Genomic DNA, 13,835 nt, shown 5'->3' with positions numbered 1-13,835 from the left:
AGGTATGTGCCCTATACTGGGTGCCAGCCCAAATCAACAGTGAACAAGGAACTCCATTTACAGGTCACATCATACAGTCTTGGGTGATTGACCAAGATATTGCTTGGACTTTCCATTTACCCTACAACCCCATTGGCATAGGCCTTATAGAAAAGATGAATGGCCTTTTAAAGGAACAAATAAAAGATGACAAAGAATCTTTACAATAACGGACTAAGAGGCTGTATCCAGCCCTGATCCTTCAAAATTCAGCGCCAGGGCTGCACCTCTTGCTCTATTTGAAATGCTAACCGCAGGACTAATGCAGACATTGAGAATACAAGTTAAAGGGCCAGCCACCCTGCAGCCCAAAAGGGGAAGTAATAATAATCTGTTGTTGTCTATCCCTCATAATACACAAACTGGGGGGAATGAGGTCCTTTGCCTATGCAGCCTCAGTGGCTGAGAATCTTAAGCCCAAAGGGAATAGGAGTCCCCTAAAACATTGTTACAAAGACCACAATTTATACAAAAAAAAAAGAACAGTAAAATTCTTTCTTAATAATCCAGGGTCTCCTATTCCCACTGGGGCTCTATGTGTGTCAGTGTGTACTCTACTTATACCTAAACTAGTTTTTGATGTCACCATAGAAAATTCAGAGAATATAGAAGGGGAAAATGTGTAATATTGGAAGGCTTCTCATAAGACTCCCCGACCTGATCCTTTGTTATCTGCTAATGGAAAGGTTGCCTGTATCCTGTTATACTAGCACAATCTGCCCCGTATTGCTCCCCTAAACATCTTTTTTTTTTTTTTTTTGCCTGTAGCACCCTAGCCACTGTCTTTCTACAGTGGGCTTTGGCAGTAGCCCATACCTACAATCGAACTCAATGTTGGGTTTGCACAGACTTACCATCCTCAGGTGCTACTGGCCTTCCTTGGACCATAACTCCTGCACATTGGACAGCGTAGAACACCTCAATGGCATGGCAGAACATGACCTATCAACAAGTTTGACCCTTCTCATTTAAGACTGAAACCCAGCTGTCATCTTTCAATGAGACTCAATTATATTTTTTTCCCTTGTAAGGGAACAGGTGAATAAGCCCAGACCTTTATTAGGAGATGCTGTATATGATGGTTTAGGATAGTTAATGACTGAGGCTCTCATTCTAGTTTGCCTTGCCCCCATCTGCATGGAATGACAAGAGGGAATCCATGATGTGGGAGTGGTTACCCCCAACTTGTGTAATTTTACTATCAAACTAGAAAAGAATAGTCTTTTCCAATTGCAGACCTCTTATCACTCATTTGCTGGGGCCTGACCATCCCCTAAAGGATGGCTATGGACTTGTGGGCAAAACAGGTGGTCATATTTGCCCTATAACTGAACCGGACAATGGACATGGGGACAGCCACATATAAGAGTCATTGCTCCATTCTCCTAGTAATTAGGAAATAGTCAATGTTAGATATAAAGTATACTCTCTGGTGGTTCTACCCATTGGCAATTTTCACTGAAATTGTCAGTGAAAAACACATAACTGCTTTAACCAATCATACAGCTCAATGACAACAATTTCCTTACTAAATGAACAAACTTCCCAATTACAAAAGGTAGTTTTACAAATAGCATGACTTTAGATATTCTTACAGTGGCACAAAGTGGGATCTGTGCTCCATTAATGTTCAATTTACTAGAGCAGGGACAGATTAATTATTGCTTGCCTACAGCAATAACTGCATCAGTTCCATTTTAACCCCAATTCTTTCCCTAGGGCAATGTGAAGAGAGCGAGATGTCATCCCACTCTTACTGGAATTTGTAATACAGGTGAGACACCCCCAAAATTTTGGCTTTATATAGGAGAATGAGAGCTGCCCCCTCCCCAACTCATTTCCTGAGAGAGGGAGAGAAATCTTTGCTCCCTTACAGTAAACAAATTCTCCTTGGAAAGAGAAGGGGTAAGGTCCTAGGTCCCTAACCTAGAATGTAAGCAGAGGAATTTTACTATCCTTTGGATAGGAGCAAATGGTTCCCCCATAAAGAAAATAAATGGTTCAGGTCTAATACCCATAGTATGTAAATAAATGTCTCCAGAGGGAAGATAAGATAAGTCTCTCCAGGTTTACAACCCGGGGAGTATCACCTTGGTCCTAGGTTTCATTACACCTTGAAATACAAACACATACTTCTGAAGAGGTAAATCTCTTACAAACCTCCAAGGCTCATCTTTTAACACCAATTCCAATAAAATTTGTTCAGAAAGTTCTAATCCTGAAGAAAGATAAAAATATTTTCTCTATAGTTCCACACTGACCATACTAAGTGTTGGAATGGATGTGGAGCAGCTGGAAGTCTCATACTATGCTAGTTGAAAAATAGAATGGTACAACCACTTTGGAAAATAGCTTGGCAGTGGTTTCAAAAGTTAAACGTACATCTCATATGACCCAGTCATTCCATTCCAGGCTTTCACCAGAGAGAAATGAAAATATATGCCCCCTTTAAAACTCATACATGAACACTTGTAGCAACTTCATTTGGAATAGATGAAAACTGGGAGGGGGGATGGGTAATCCCAACAAGTTTTGGTATATCCATACAAAGAAATACTACTCAGCAATAAAAAGGAACAAATCTTTGACACATGAAAAAACACAGAAGAATATCAAAAGCATTATGCCAAGTGAAAGAAACCTGGCTAAACCAGAGTGCACATTCTATGCCTGCATTTCTTTAAAATTGTGGAAAATGTGAACTAATCTATAATAATAGAAAACAGATAATTGGTTGCCTGCAGACATGGGTATGGCAGGAAGGATATATTACAAAGTGACACAAGGAAACTTTGGGGGACCATGAAAGTGTTATTTTGGTTGGGCTGATGCTGTTGTGGCTATATGCAGATGTCAAAACTAATCAAACTGTTTATTTTAAATATGCACAGTTTAGTGTACTTCATTTGTATTTCAATAAGCTTGAAAAATAGGAATGATAACAAGCTAAACAAGTAATTGAAATGGGAAAATGTGAAAAAAATTAAATGCAAAATGGATGAAGTAGCTCTGTGGCACTATAATATCTGTAAGTTACAGCACTTCAATATACATTATAAAACAAAAAAGCAAAATTAGATAGAGAATGTTTAAATGCAAGTTTGAAAAAAATACCACACATATCTAATCTCATTAATTTGGTCCCACTAACCAAGAAATACAAATTTCAGTGACTAGCTTGAATTATATTAACACTATTTAAAAGGAAAAAGGAGGTATTTACAAAATAAACCATAAAAATGAGATTTCTGAGAACTTTTTTTATTTCCTAACAGCATAAGTTTAAACACTTTAGAAGCACTCATTTACAAACACTCGATAAGCTAAGTGTGCATGGACAAAGACTTTTTATTTGTGACAAATAGTATACTTAAAAAAAATAAAATGTATTTCTTGAATAGTGCTTTATAAATTTGATTCTCACTCTAAAAGGAATTTCCTAGTTCTTCTAGGATATCAGCATAGCTGGGCTCTCCAGCTAAAGGATTAAACCTTAAAGCAAAGTGCTTGCCAAACCCAACCTAATCTCTGTCCCCGTAACCTGATCCAGCATCTTAACAGCCTCCATGCTTCAGACCTTCAAAGAGGGTTTCAAAGGAAGCTTGTTAATATGCTCTGCTTCAGAGTAAAGAATGTAAGGCCTGATTTCACTGAGGATCTTCTAAATGCCAGACACTGTACTAGAAACTGAGCACACACAGGAGAAATACAAGCTACAGCAAGAACAGCTCAAACCCTGGAGCTCCTTTTATTCTTTCAAGCACCTACTCTCCCACATTTAAAACACGATTCTGAATTCTTTAGGCTATGTTTGCCTAAATTCAAATATACACAGAGGCTGGATTGTGTTCTATTTTTAGGGCTTTCAAAATCCAAGACTTCCATCACAAATCTGCCTGTCAACAATATGCATCTCTCTGAACATTTTGTTACTAAGAGCTAAAACATGGTCATCTTTTTTTCAATCCATGCTTTTGACCATACATGGTTATATCTTTTCTTGGGTTTGTTCTTTAAGCAATGCCTGTTCTGGTTCCTGAGAACATAAGATTTCCTTGCCAAACAGCAAAGGCAACTCACTCATCTATGCTGTTCTCAGGAATCAAGGACACTAAGTCTCAGCAGCTTGTCCTCAAGCGCCTTGCATCCTGGGAAGCCTGCAGCTCATCCTCTTTAGGGGGGTGCTTGAAGATGCTTGCAGAGGTGCACAGGCAGGACCCCAGGTGGCAGATGCTGTTCTGCTGGGGCCATGTACCTGAGGAGAACTCCAGGGTAGTGGCCAATAGACAAAAAAATTGGTACCACCCAATCATTAATCTGTGTACTACGAAAACCAAAGTTTACCTAAGCCTCTCCACCAGGTAATTAAACACTATTTTATTTGTGATATCCTTATTATTGATAGGATAGGAAGACAGCACTACTGCTTTGATTAGCACTTGACAAGTTCTCAAAAGGCTTATGCATACATTTCCTCATTTGATTTACTTTACAGTTCTTTTGAATATATTCACAAGATTGTGCAACCATCACCATGGTCAATTTTAGAACATTTCATCACCCCAAAAAGAAATCCATATCCATTAGCAGTCACTCCCTAGTCCCTCCTCCCCTAGTCATTTGATTTTCACCTGATGAGATGGAGCCAAGAGGGAGGAAGGAATGTCATTTTTAAAGACATTTGAGACCCCAGTTCTACTAACAAGTAACTGGATGACCTTAGCCAGTTTCTTAACCTCTTTGAGCCTGGATTTCCTGCCCTAAAGCCAGGATGATAATAACACCTTTGTCTCAGGGAGTTATGCCTTCATGCTTGTAAAGACTTAGCATAGTATCTAGCCTATGTACGGGCACAAGGGCTATTGCCTGTGATTAACTGATGCCATCATCTCCATCTCAGAGATGATGATCCTAGGCTCCTGTTTGTAAAGTCACATAGTTAACCAGGTCTAGAAGTCAAGTTTTCATTCTTTCCAACTCTAGGTCCCCAGTGATCAGTAAGCACCCCATGCTAAATCTGTGGTACTTTGATTTTCCCCACAAATACCCTATGGTCAGGATAAAAGAAATCATGGAGGCCAGTCAGCCATGGATAGGCAAGATTATTCCCAGGCAACCAGCCTCTTGGTGCAACTGACCACAAACAAAGAGCCCTGAAGGGAATTAGTAAAGTCTGAAAAAAAGTCCTTGGCTCTTAGCAATTGCTGGAATCTGATAGTTGAGCTATAACTTAGTGAACAAATCTGGGAGGGTTCTGGATGTTTAAGCTTACAATTCCTCAAATTCCTAACAAAAGAGTCATTCTGAATAACAAAACACTTACTATGATGTGTAAATATAAATTAGTATAATTGATTTTTACCCATCATCAAGAATTATTAAATGAGAAGTAAAGTTCAGGAATTAAAAGGTGTTTCCTGCCAAAGTATATAAGGTAGACATAGAACATACACACACACACAGAGTATGGTTATATACAGCATCTTGCCCATCTAAACCAGATAAGAACAAATGCAGAGAATCTTCCAAAAACATCCATTAAAACAGCAAATGTTGAAAGGGAGGTGTACAGAAAGCAAGTGAGACATGCCAGATTTCCTCCAACTGGACCAAAACAAATAAAAGCAAAGAATTTTTGCTTGGATGACTGAAAAGCAGAGAAAGGCAATGGAAGTGGATTTCCTCTTTGAAAGAGATATTTGTTTAATAGACTTATTTCATATCAAAACTCATTATTCTAATAATTTTGAAATGTCTAACTTTCAAAGTTGGCCATTCAAAGGTATCATCACACATTTGCAAACTGACAATGTTCCACAACCTCAGAACACTACTTACAGTCAAACATATGCTCTGGCTAGGGTCAGGCTTTTCTATTTTACCCACTAGCATATGCATATTTCTGCTCTGTGGTATGTAATGCCTTCTCTAGTGGGACAAAGGTAGTTGCCACTTAACTGTTGGAGTTGATACCAAGTCTGGAATCTTTTTTCTGAACGAGTTTGGGAATTTTGTTTTCAGGACCCTAATTTTCCACAAGTTAACTGTGACAATTACTTAAAGGACTCATAAGAAAATTGCTGGGACTAAAGTAAAAATTCTTTAAAATTTAGTTCTGACGTGTTCCTTCTTTTTGAACTTTAAACATTTCCTCAAAGAAGTATTTCAGGGTCATATGCAAAAGACCATATTATTCTTTTCTGAAATGACAGAAAACTGTCTGCACAGTTATTAGATCAACTTACCTGGCACTTTCTTTGCTGCAATTTGAATTGCCAGAATCCACTGCTGCCTTCTGGCTCAATGCTTCATTAGTAAAGTCCAGCCAGGTCTGATTTTTAAATTTAATTGTTATTCTTTTAGCCCAGAAGAGAATGCAGGGAATTCCATCGATGGAGACATTAATCGGAATATGATGTTTGAATGCATTCCAAGGTTTTTTTCCTAAATGGCCTTGTTTGCTCAGATTGTAGTTGAGAGCCTAATTAATAACAACAACAAAAAAAAGAAATTAAAGAAGTGGATTTAAGAGGTGGAGTCTTCCTATAAATAAAAGGGCTAATTCACAGCCTATTATAACTGATCTGTCTAGCTCCAGAGTCTATGCTATTGTGAGTCAGAGGAAAGATACCTTAACCCCATTCCACAAAGTATTAAAAATGAAGAGGACTCGCTTATAAAAACAAAAAAACAAAACAAATAAAGCTTCAGAAAAAATTAATTAGAAATACAGAATACTTTAAAAAATTCACCATGTCATCAAACTAATAGTAATCTTTTTAGAAAATATAGCATAAGAACCTAGATAAAACAGTTTTAAATGAAGAAATTAACATCTTACACAAAGTTATAAGAGGCTTCCAGATGGCAATCATAATTCTTCAGACTATCAGTGTTCAATAGGACATTATCCAATATTGGATATGTTATATATATACGTACTGTCCACTGCAGCAGCCATTAGCTGCAAATGGCTACCGTGCACCAGAAAAGTGACTAGTGTGACTGAGGAGTTAATTTTTTATCTTATTTAACATTAGTTCATTTGAATTGAAATTGAAATAGCCACATGTGGCTAGTGGTTACTGTTCTGGACAGTGCAGCTCCAGACAATTTTTTATACATAAACTAGCAACATCTTACAAAACCATCAGTCTATTTCCAGAAAGTCTAAGACAATGAGTTGCAGTACCTGACTCTGGCAGTCACAGAGAAAGTTCATTCTATAAGAAGATCACTCGTCTAGGCCAACTATGCCACACTAATTACTCCAGGGTAAACACAGAAAAAAAAATTAGTTACTAGCTGGCAGCAACCCAAGCTCACTGGTAACCAAAGATAAACTGTTACTATAGTGAACCCATCTAGAGAGCAACAAAAATAAAACAGAATATAAAGAAAATAGAAAAGAGCAAGTCAAATTCAGTACAAGGGTCTTTACTAACTATAGGATTACCATAATATATTTGCCTACCAAAGCTTAAACAAGATTATATTAACTATTAATAGAATATTTATATTTTCACAGTGGCTCTGACATGACTGAAATGTAATGAAAAATTTTTTTATAGATACAATCTGGTTTATTGATATGACTATACCTGTGCGATTAGTATTGTGAAATTCTGGACTGGCTTCATAGCTCCATTTTTCTGTTGATCTGTCAAATAAATAGTGTGAGTACATAGCCTAATGTCATCAATTTATTCTGGAACTGAATAATAATAATATGCTAAGTACTTTGTAAGACCTAGAAATATATAAGGTTCTGGCCTCTTTTGGCTCATAATTTAGAATACACTAATTTAAAGATTTTACTAAGAGAAACTGTCAGTGTCAGTAAAATCTTTCACTGAAAAAACCCTCCTTCAACCCAGCCAAAGACCCATAAGGTCAATTACAAGTCTTACCACTGTTTATAACCACTTCTTTATTTGAAGATGTCCAAGAACTGAAATTGGAAAAACAACAAAAAACAAAGATGCTAAGCAAATATCTACAATTTAGATTTCATATTAAGGTTCAAGACAGACAATTCAATGTATTGCATCTCAGAGTAGAGAAGAAGAGTCTTAGTGCAAAATTGTCCATTTTTTATTGTTTTTCTTATCTAAATAGTAATATATGATCTTTAAAGAAAATGTGGAAAATGAACACTTTTTTTAAATTTTACAAATCAACCTAATCTTTATTTATTCAATAATATTTTTTGAGAGCTTATTATATACCAAGTAGTATGCTAGGCACAATGGCATAAAGAAATTTAATAAAATGTTTTACAATGAAATTATATACTACATTTTACTGTTAACTTATTCAGGCCAATATATCAAAAGCTTTTTATTTAAAATAACTAACCTCAATTATGAAAAAGGTATTTCTGAGTTATGAGGATATAAATTTGGATATATATCCTTCCTGTCACTCTGTCTCTTCACACACACATGCATGCAATTTACTTTTTACAAAATTTAAAAGCATATTTTTGTGAATATACTGTTTTGGAACCTGCAATTTCTTACTTAAATTTGATTACCAGTATTTTCCATTTTATTACTTATTTTTCTCACATAATTTTGAATGCAGAATAGTATTATATCATAAGAATGTACCACAGGGATATCATCAACATGGCGACATAAAATATCCCTGGAAAAGTTTCCTTCGGAATCAACAAATTAAAGGACAAATATCACTTGTTTAGAACTCTGGAGGACAATAGATACTGGAGACAGACTCTACAACTGTTGAATCACAGAAAAAGAAAAACAGTCTCTAAGATCAGGTGGGAGATTTTCTTCCTGGACCTGCCAGATTAGACCCCGTCCCCTCACTCAGTCCCATGTAGCTTGGAAGCCACAGAGTAGCATCAGGCCTGGGTCCCTACTGCTGCAGAGGCAAACTATAGAGTCACTCACAGCAGCAAGTTATAACCATGCATATCCAGGTACAGGGATCCAAGTACAGAGAGACCAAGGGCATTACAAAAGCTGCTAAGAATTGCATCATACAAAAGGGATCCCAGGGAAAGGGGAAAACAGAGAGACCACAGTAGAACGGGTGGCAAGAGGTGCACACACTGAATCCAGTCTATGTTCCCTGGGCTACTAAAATGTAAAATGAACCTTTCTTGACTGACTTACCTTTCTGAATTGACCCATTATGGGTCCCCAGGCAGGGATAACCTAACGGAAAGAAATCAGAGGCAGAAAAGCCTCTAAGAAAAAGGGGAAGGGGAAAACTAAGCTGCTGTAAGATAGGATGGATCCCAGAACAGAAAAGTATAAGGAAAAGGGGGCACTGAGCAAGGGAGAGAACTTAAGCAAATCAAAGGGACCAGGGAGAAAATTCTGTACAAAAATAAACACAACAGATCAAGGTTTCCAGGGAAGGAACAGAAGAAAAGACTTTTCCTGAAAGTGAAACAAATGCACAAAAATTGTAATCATAGAAATTATACTACATATCTAGGGCAAGGAATAGATGAAGAGCTGAGAAAATATGAATACTTAAAAATGGGCTGCTCTAAAGGTCCAAATGGGCTGCTCTAAAGTTGAACCAAGTGTGAAAGAAGAGCCTTAACACAAAACCAATCAACAATTAGCCCTAGAAAAGAGGGAGAAACTGACCTTCAGAGTTAACACATTAAAATAATCAGATATTCAGACATCAGCAAAAAATTATAACCCCTACTAAGAAACAGAAACAAATGAAAACTTCAGAGGAGATACAGAATTTGGAACAAATAAAGAAGTTCAAACAAATCTAAATCAATTCAAGGAAATGAGGGAACATATGGATATAGAGGTAAAGGACATTAAGGGAACAATGTATGAGCATAAAGATGAACTTGAAAGTTTAAAAAGAAACCTAACAGAAATTATGGGGATAAAAGGCACAATAACTGAGATTAAAAATATAGTACAGGGAAGCGGCTGTGGCTCAATCAGATGAGCTCCCGTCTACCATATGAGAGGCCCTCAGTTTGCATCCCGGGGCCTCCTTGTGAAGGCAGGCTCACCCGCACACCACAGAGTGCTGACTCAGCAAGATGACGCAACAAAAAAAAAGAAAGTAGACAAGCGAGAACACAGAATAGCCCACAGCAAATGGACATAGAGAGCAGACAGCAAGCAAGTCACAAGGGGGGAGGGGAAATAAAATAAATAAATACAGACACAGAAGAATGTACAGCAAATGGACACAGAGAGCACACAGCACACAAAAAGCCACAAGGTGGGGGGATAAAAAAAAATACAATAGAGGCATACAAAAGCAGGTTTGTATAGGCAGAAGAAGTAGTGAACTAGAAGACAGGACAATAAAAATCATAGGGACAGAAGAACAGATAGAGGAAAGAATTTAAAAATTGAACAGGGTGGCAGGGATTTAAGTGATAATAAGAAGAGTCCAAACATATGCATCATGGAGGTTACAGAAGGAGAAGAGACGGGGAAAGGGGCAGAAAGAATATTTAAAGAAATAATGGCCAAAAATTTCCCAATTCTTATGAAAGACATAAATATTCACGTCCAAGAAGCACAAATACTCCAAACAGAATTAACTCAATAAACCTATTCCAAGACACATAATAATCAGAAGTCAAATGCCAAAGATAAAGAGAGAATTCTGAAAATAACAAGAGAAACACAATCCATCACATACAAGTGATGCCCAATGTGGCAGTGAGAAGGCAGGGGCATGATGTATTTAAGATACTGAAAGAGAAAAACTGTCAGTCAAAAATTCTTTATCCAGCAAAACTGTCCTTCAAAAATGAGAGAGAGTTTAAAATATTCACAAACAGAAACTGAGAGGGCTCATCAACAAAAGATCTGCTCTACAAAAATTACTAAAGGGAGTTCTGTAAGCTGAAAGAAAAGACAGGAGAGAGAGGCTTAGAGAAGTGTGATAAAATGAAGATCTTAATAAAGGTAACTAAAAGGGTAAATGCAAAACCCAATACTACTGCATCCTCCATATACAACTCTACTCGTTAATTCTTTCAAGAGTAAGAAAACAATTGAACAAGAAAAAGGCATATCCCCTGATAATGGACATTCAAAATATAAAGAAGCGATGTGGGACAAAAGCAACATAAAAAGGAGAAACAGAGGGCTATGGAAGCAAAGAATATGTATGCTACTGAAGCTAAGTTGGTATCTTTTCAAATTAGAAGCTTACAGATGTAGGTTATCATATTAGTCAGCCAAAGTGGTGCTGATGCAAAATACCAGAAATCAGTTGGCTTTTACAAAGGGTATTTATTTGGTGTATAAGCTTACAGTTACCAGGCCAGAAAGGATAAGTTACTTCCCTCACCAAAGTCTTTTGCCATGTGTTGGAGCAAGATGGCTGCCAACATCTGCCAGGGGTCAGGCTTCCTGGGTTCCTCTCTTCCTGGGGCTTGCTTCTCTTTCCTCACAACCAAGCTCCTCTGTGTGCTTACTGCCTGGGGCTCCAGCTCAAGACTCCAACCTCCCTTCTCTGCGGTGCAGTTTCTCTGTGAACCCCTGCCCACCAAGGGGCAGGGACTCAATGTCCTACTGACATGGCCCAATCAAAGCCTTAATCATTATTTAATCAAGTAAAAGTAAAACCTCTGAATCCAATACACTCTAATATGCTCAGAGGAAAAGATCAGTTTACAAATATAATCCAATATTTCTTTTTGGAATTCATGAACCATATCAAACTGCTGCAGTCATATAATACAAACCCCAGGGGAACCACAAAGAGAGGATTTAAAAACACACACAGAAGTAGAAACACAGGGATCAGTCAGAGACATCACAAAAGACCAACCATACAGAAAATGTGGTTGCAATCGAAGAAATGACAAACACACACATAAAAATATATATGACATATAAAAAACAAAGGAGGGAAGTGAATTTGGCTCAATGGATAGGGCATCCGTCTACCACATGGGAGGTCCATGGTTCAAACTCTGGGCCTCCTTGGCCCGTGTGGAGCAGGCCCATTCGCAGTGCTGATGCATGCAAGGAGTGCCCTGCCATGCAGGGGTGTCCCCCATGTAGGGGAGTCCCATGCACAAGGAGTGCGCCCCTTAAGGAGAGCTGCCCAGCACGAAAGAAAGTGCAGTCTGCCCAAAAATGGTGCTGCACACGTGGAGAACTGACACAACAAGATGACACAGCAAAAAGAAACACAGATTCCGGGTGCTGCTGATAAGGATAGAAGTGGTAACAGAAGAACACACAATGAATGGACACAGAGAACAGACAATGGCACGGGGGAAGGGGAGATAAATAAAAGAAAAAAAACACAAAAGAGAAAATGGCTGAAGTAAGCACTGCCTTTACAGTAATATCACTGAATTTTAATGGATTAAATTCCCCTGTCAAAAGACACAGACTGTAAGAATAGATAAAAAAAGCATGATCCAAATATACACTGTTTACAAGGGACTCAACTTATTCCCAAAGACACAAATAGGTTGAGAGTGAAAGAATGCAAAAAGATAATCCATGCAAATAGTAAACAAAAAGGAGCCAGGTTAACTATACTAATATCAGACAAAATAGACATTAAGTCAAAAGCTATACATTAATGAAAGGGTCAATCCACAAAGAAGAAATAACAATCATAAATATTTATGCATCTAACCACAGTGCCCCAAAATACCTGAGGCAAATACTGGCAAAACTGAAGGAAGAAATAAATACCTCTACAATAATAGCAGAAAATTTCAATATACCACTCTCATCAATTAACAGAATGTCTAGACAGAAAATCAATAAGGAAACAGAGAATTTGAACAATATTAAAAATGATTAGACCTAATAGATATATACATAACATTGCACCCCAAAACAGCATGATATTTTTCTCAAGGGCACATGGATTGTTCTCCAGAAGAGAACACATGTTGGGTCACAAAACAAGTATTCAAAACATTTTAAAAGGCTGAAATACTACAAAGCATCAACAATGGCCATAATGGAATGAAGCTGAAAATCAATAATAGGCAGAGAACTATAAAATCCACAGATATACCTTAATCAGTAGGCCAAAGAAGAAATTAAAAGGGAAATTCAGTAAAAATCTTGAGACAAATGAAAAACAGAACACAACATATGAAAATTTATGGAATGGGGAAGCAGATGTGGCTCAAGTGATAAGGCCTCTGTCTACCATATGGGAGGACCCAAGTTCAATCCCTGAGACCTCTTGGTGAAAAAGAAGAAAAAGCACACCTGAGTGATGAGCCAGTGCCCACATGGTGAGCCAAGTACATATGCAGTGAGCCAAGTGCCCACACAGTGAGCCAAGTGCCCACGTGGTAAGCCAATTGCCCACACAGCAAGTTGAGTGCTCATGTGGTGAGCTGAGTGCCCACATGAGTGCCTGTGTGGTTAGCCAGTGCCTGCATGGCAAGCCAGTGCCTGCATGGTGAGCCAAGTGTCTGTGAGAGTGCCCACATGGCAAGCCAAGTGCCCACACGGTAAGCCAAGTGCCCATATCACTGCCCGTATAGTGAGTCAGTGCCCATGCAGCGAGGCAGTGCCCACACGGTGAGTCGAGTGCCCTTGAGAGTGCCCACATGGCGAGCTGAGAGCCCACGTGGTGAGCTGAGTTCCCACATGAGTGCCCACATGGTGAGCCAGTGCCTGCATGATGAGCCAGTGCCCACACAAGTGAGTCATGCAGAAAGATGGTGATGCAACAAAAGAGAGACGAAGGGGAGAGTCAAGGTGAAGTGTAGCAGAGACCAGGAAGTGAGGTGGCACAACTGACAGGGAACCTCTCTCCACATCAAAGGTTACCAGGAT

The 13,835-nt window shown here is 38.3% G+C and overlaps 1 protein-coding gene across 19 annotated transcripts in view; it reads right to left on the bottom strand.

Moving 5' to 3' along the window:
* LOC101413699 (V-type proton ATPase subunit S1-like protein) overlaps nt 1–13,835 on the bottom strand; it is a 59,635-nt gene that overhangs the window by 15,425 nt on the left and 30,375 nt on the right. For all 19 annotated transcript variants that reach the window (XM_004483431.5, XM_071208867.1, XM_071208861.1 and 16 more), the window contains 3 exons: nt 7,950–7,990; nt 7,641–7,699; nt 6,285–6,520 (listed from right to left, as the gene is read on the bottom strand). In XM_004483431.5, the coding sequence (XP_004483488.1) occupies nt 6,285–6,520; nt 7,641–7,699; nt 7,950–7,990 (336 nt within the window). The remainder of the gene's footprint in view (nt 1–6,284; nt 6,521–7,640; nt 7,700–7,949; nt 7,991–13,835) is intronic.

Source organism: Dasypus novemcinctus, chromosome 2 (assembly GCF_030445035.2).
Source record: "Dasypus novemcinctus isolate mDasNov1 chromosome 2, mDasNov1.1.hap2, whole genome shotgun sequence".
NCBI lineage: Eukaryota > Metazoa > Chordata > Mammalia > Cingulata > Dasypodidae > Dasypus > Dasypus novemcinctus.
Note: the sequence above shows the minus strand (reverse complement) of the source record. Positions and strands in the feature narration are given on the sequence as shown.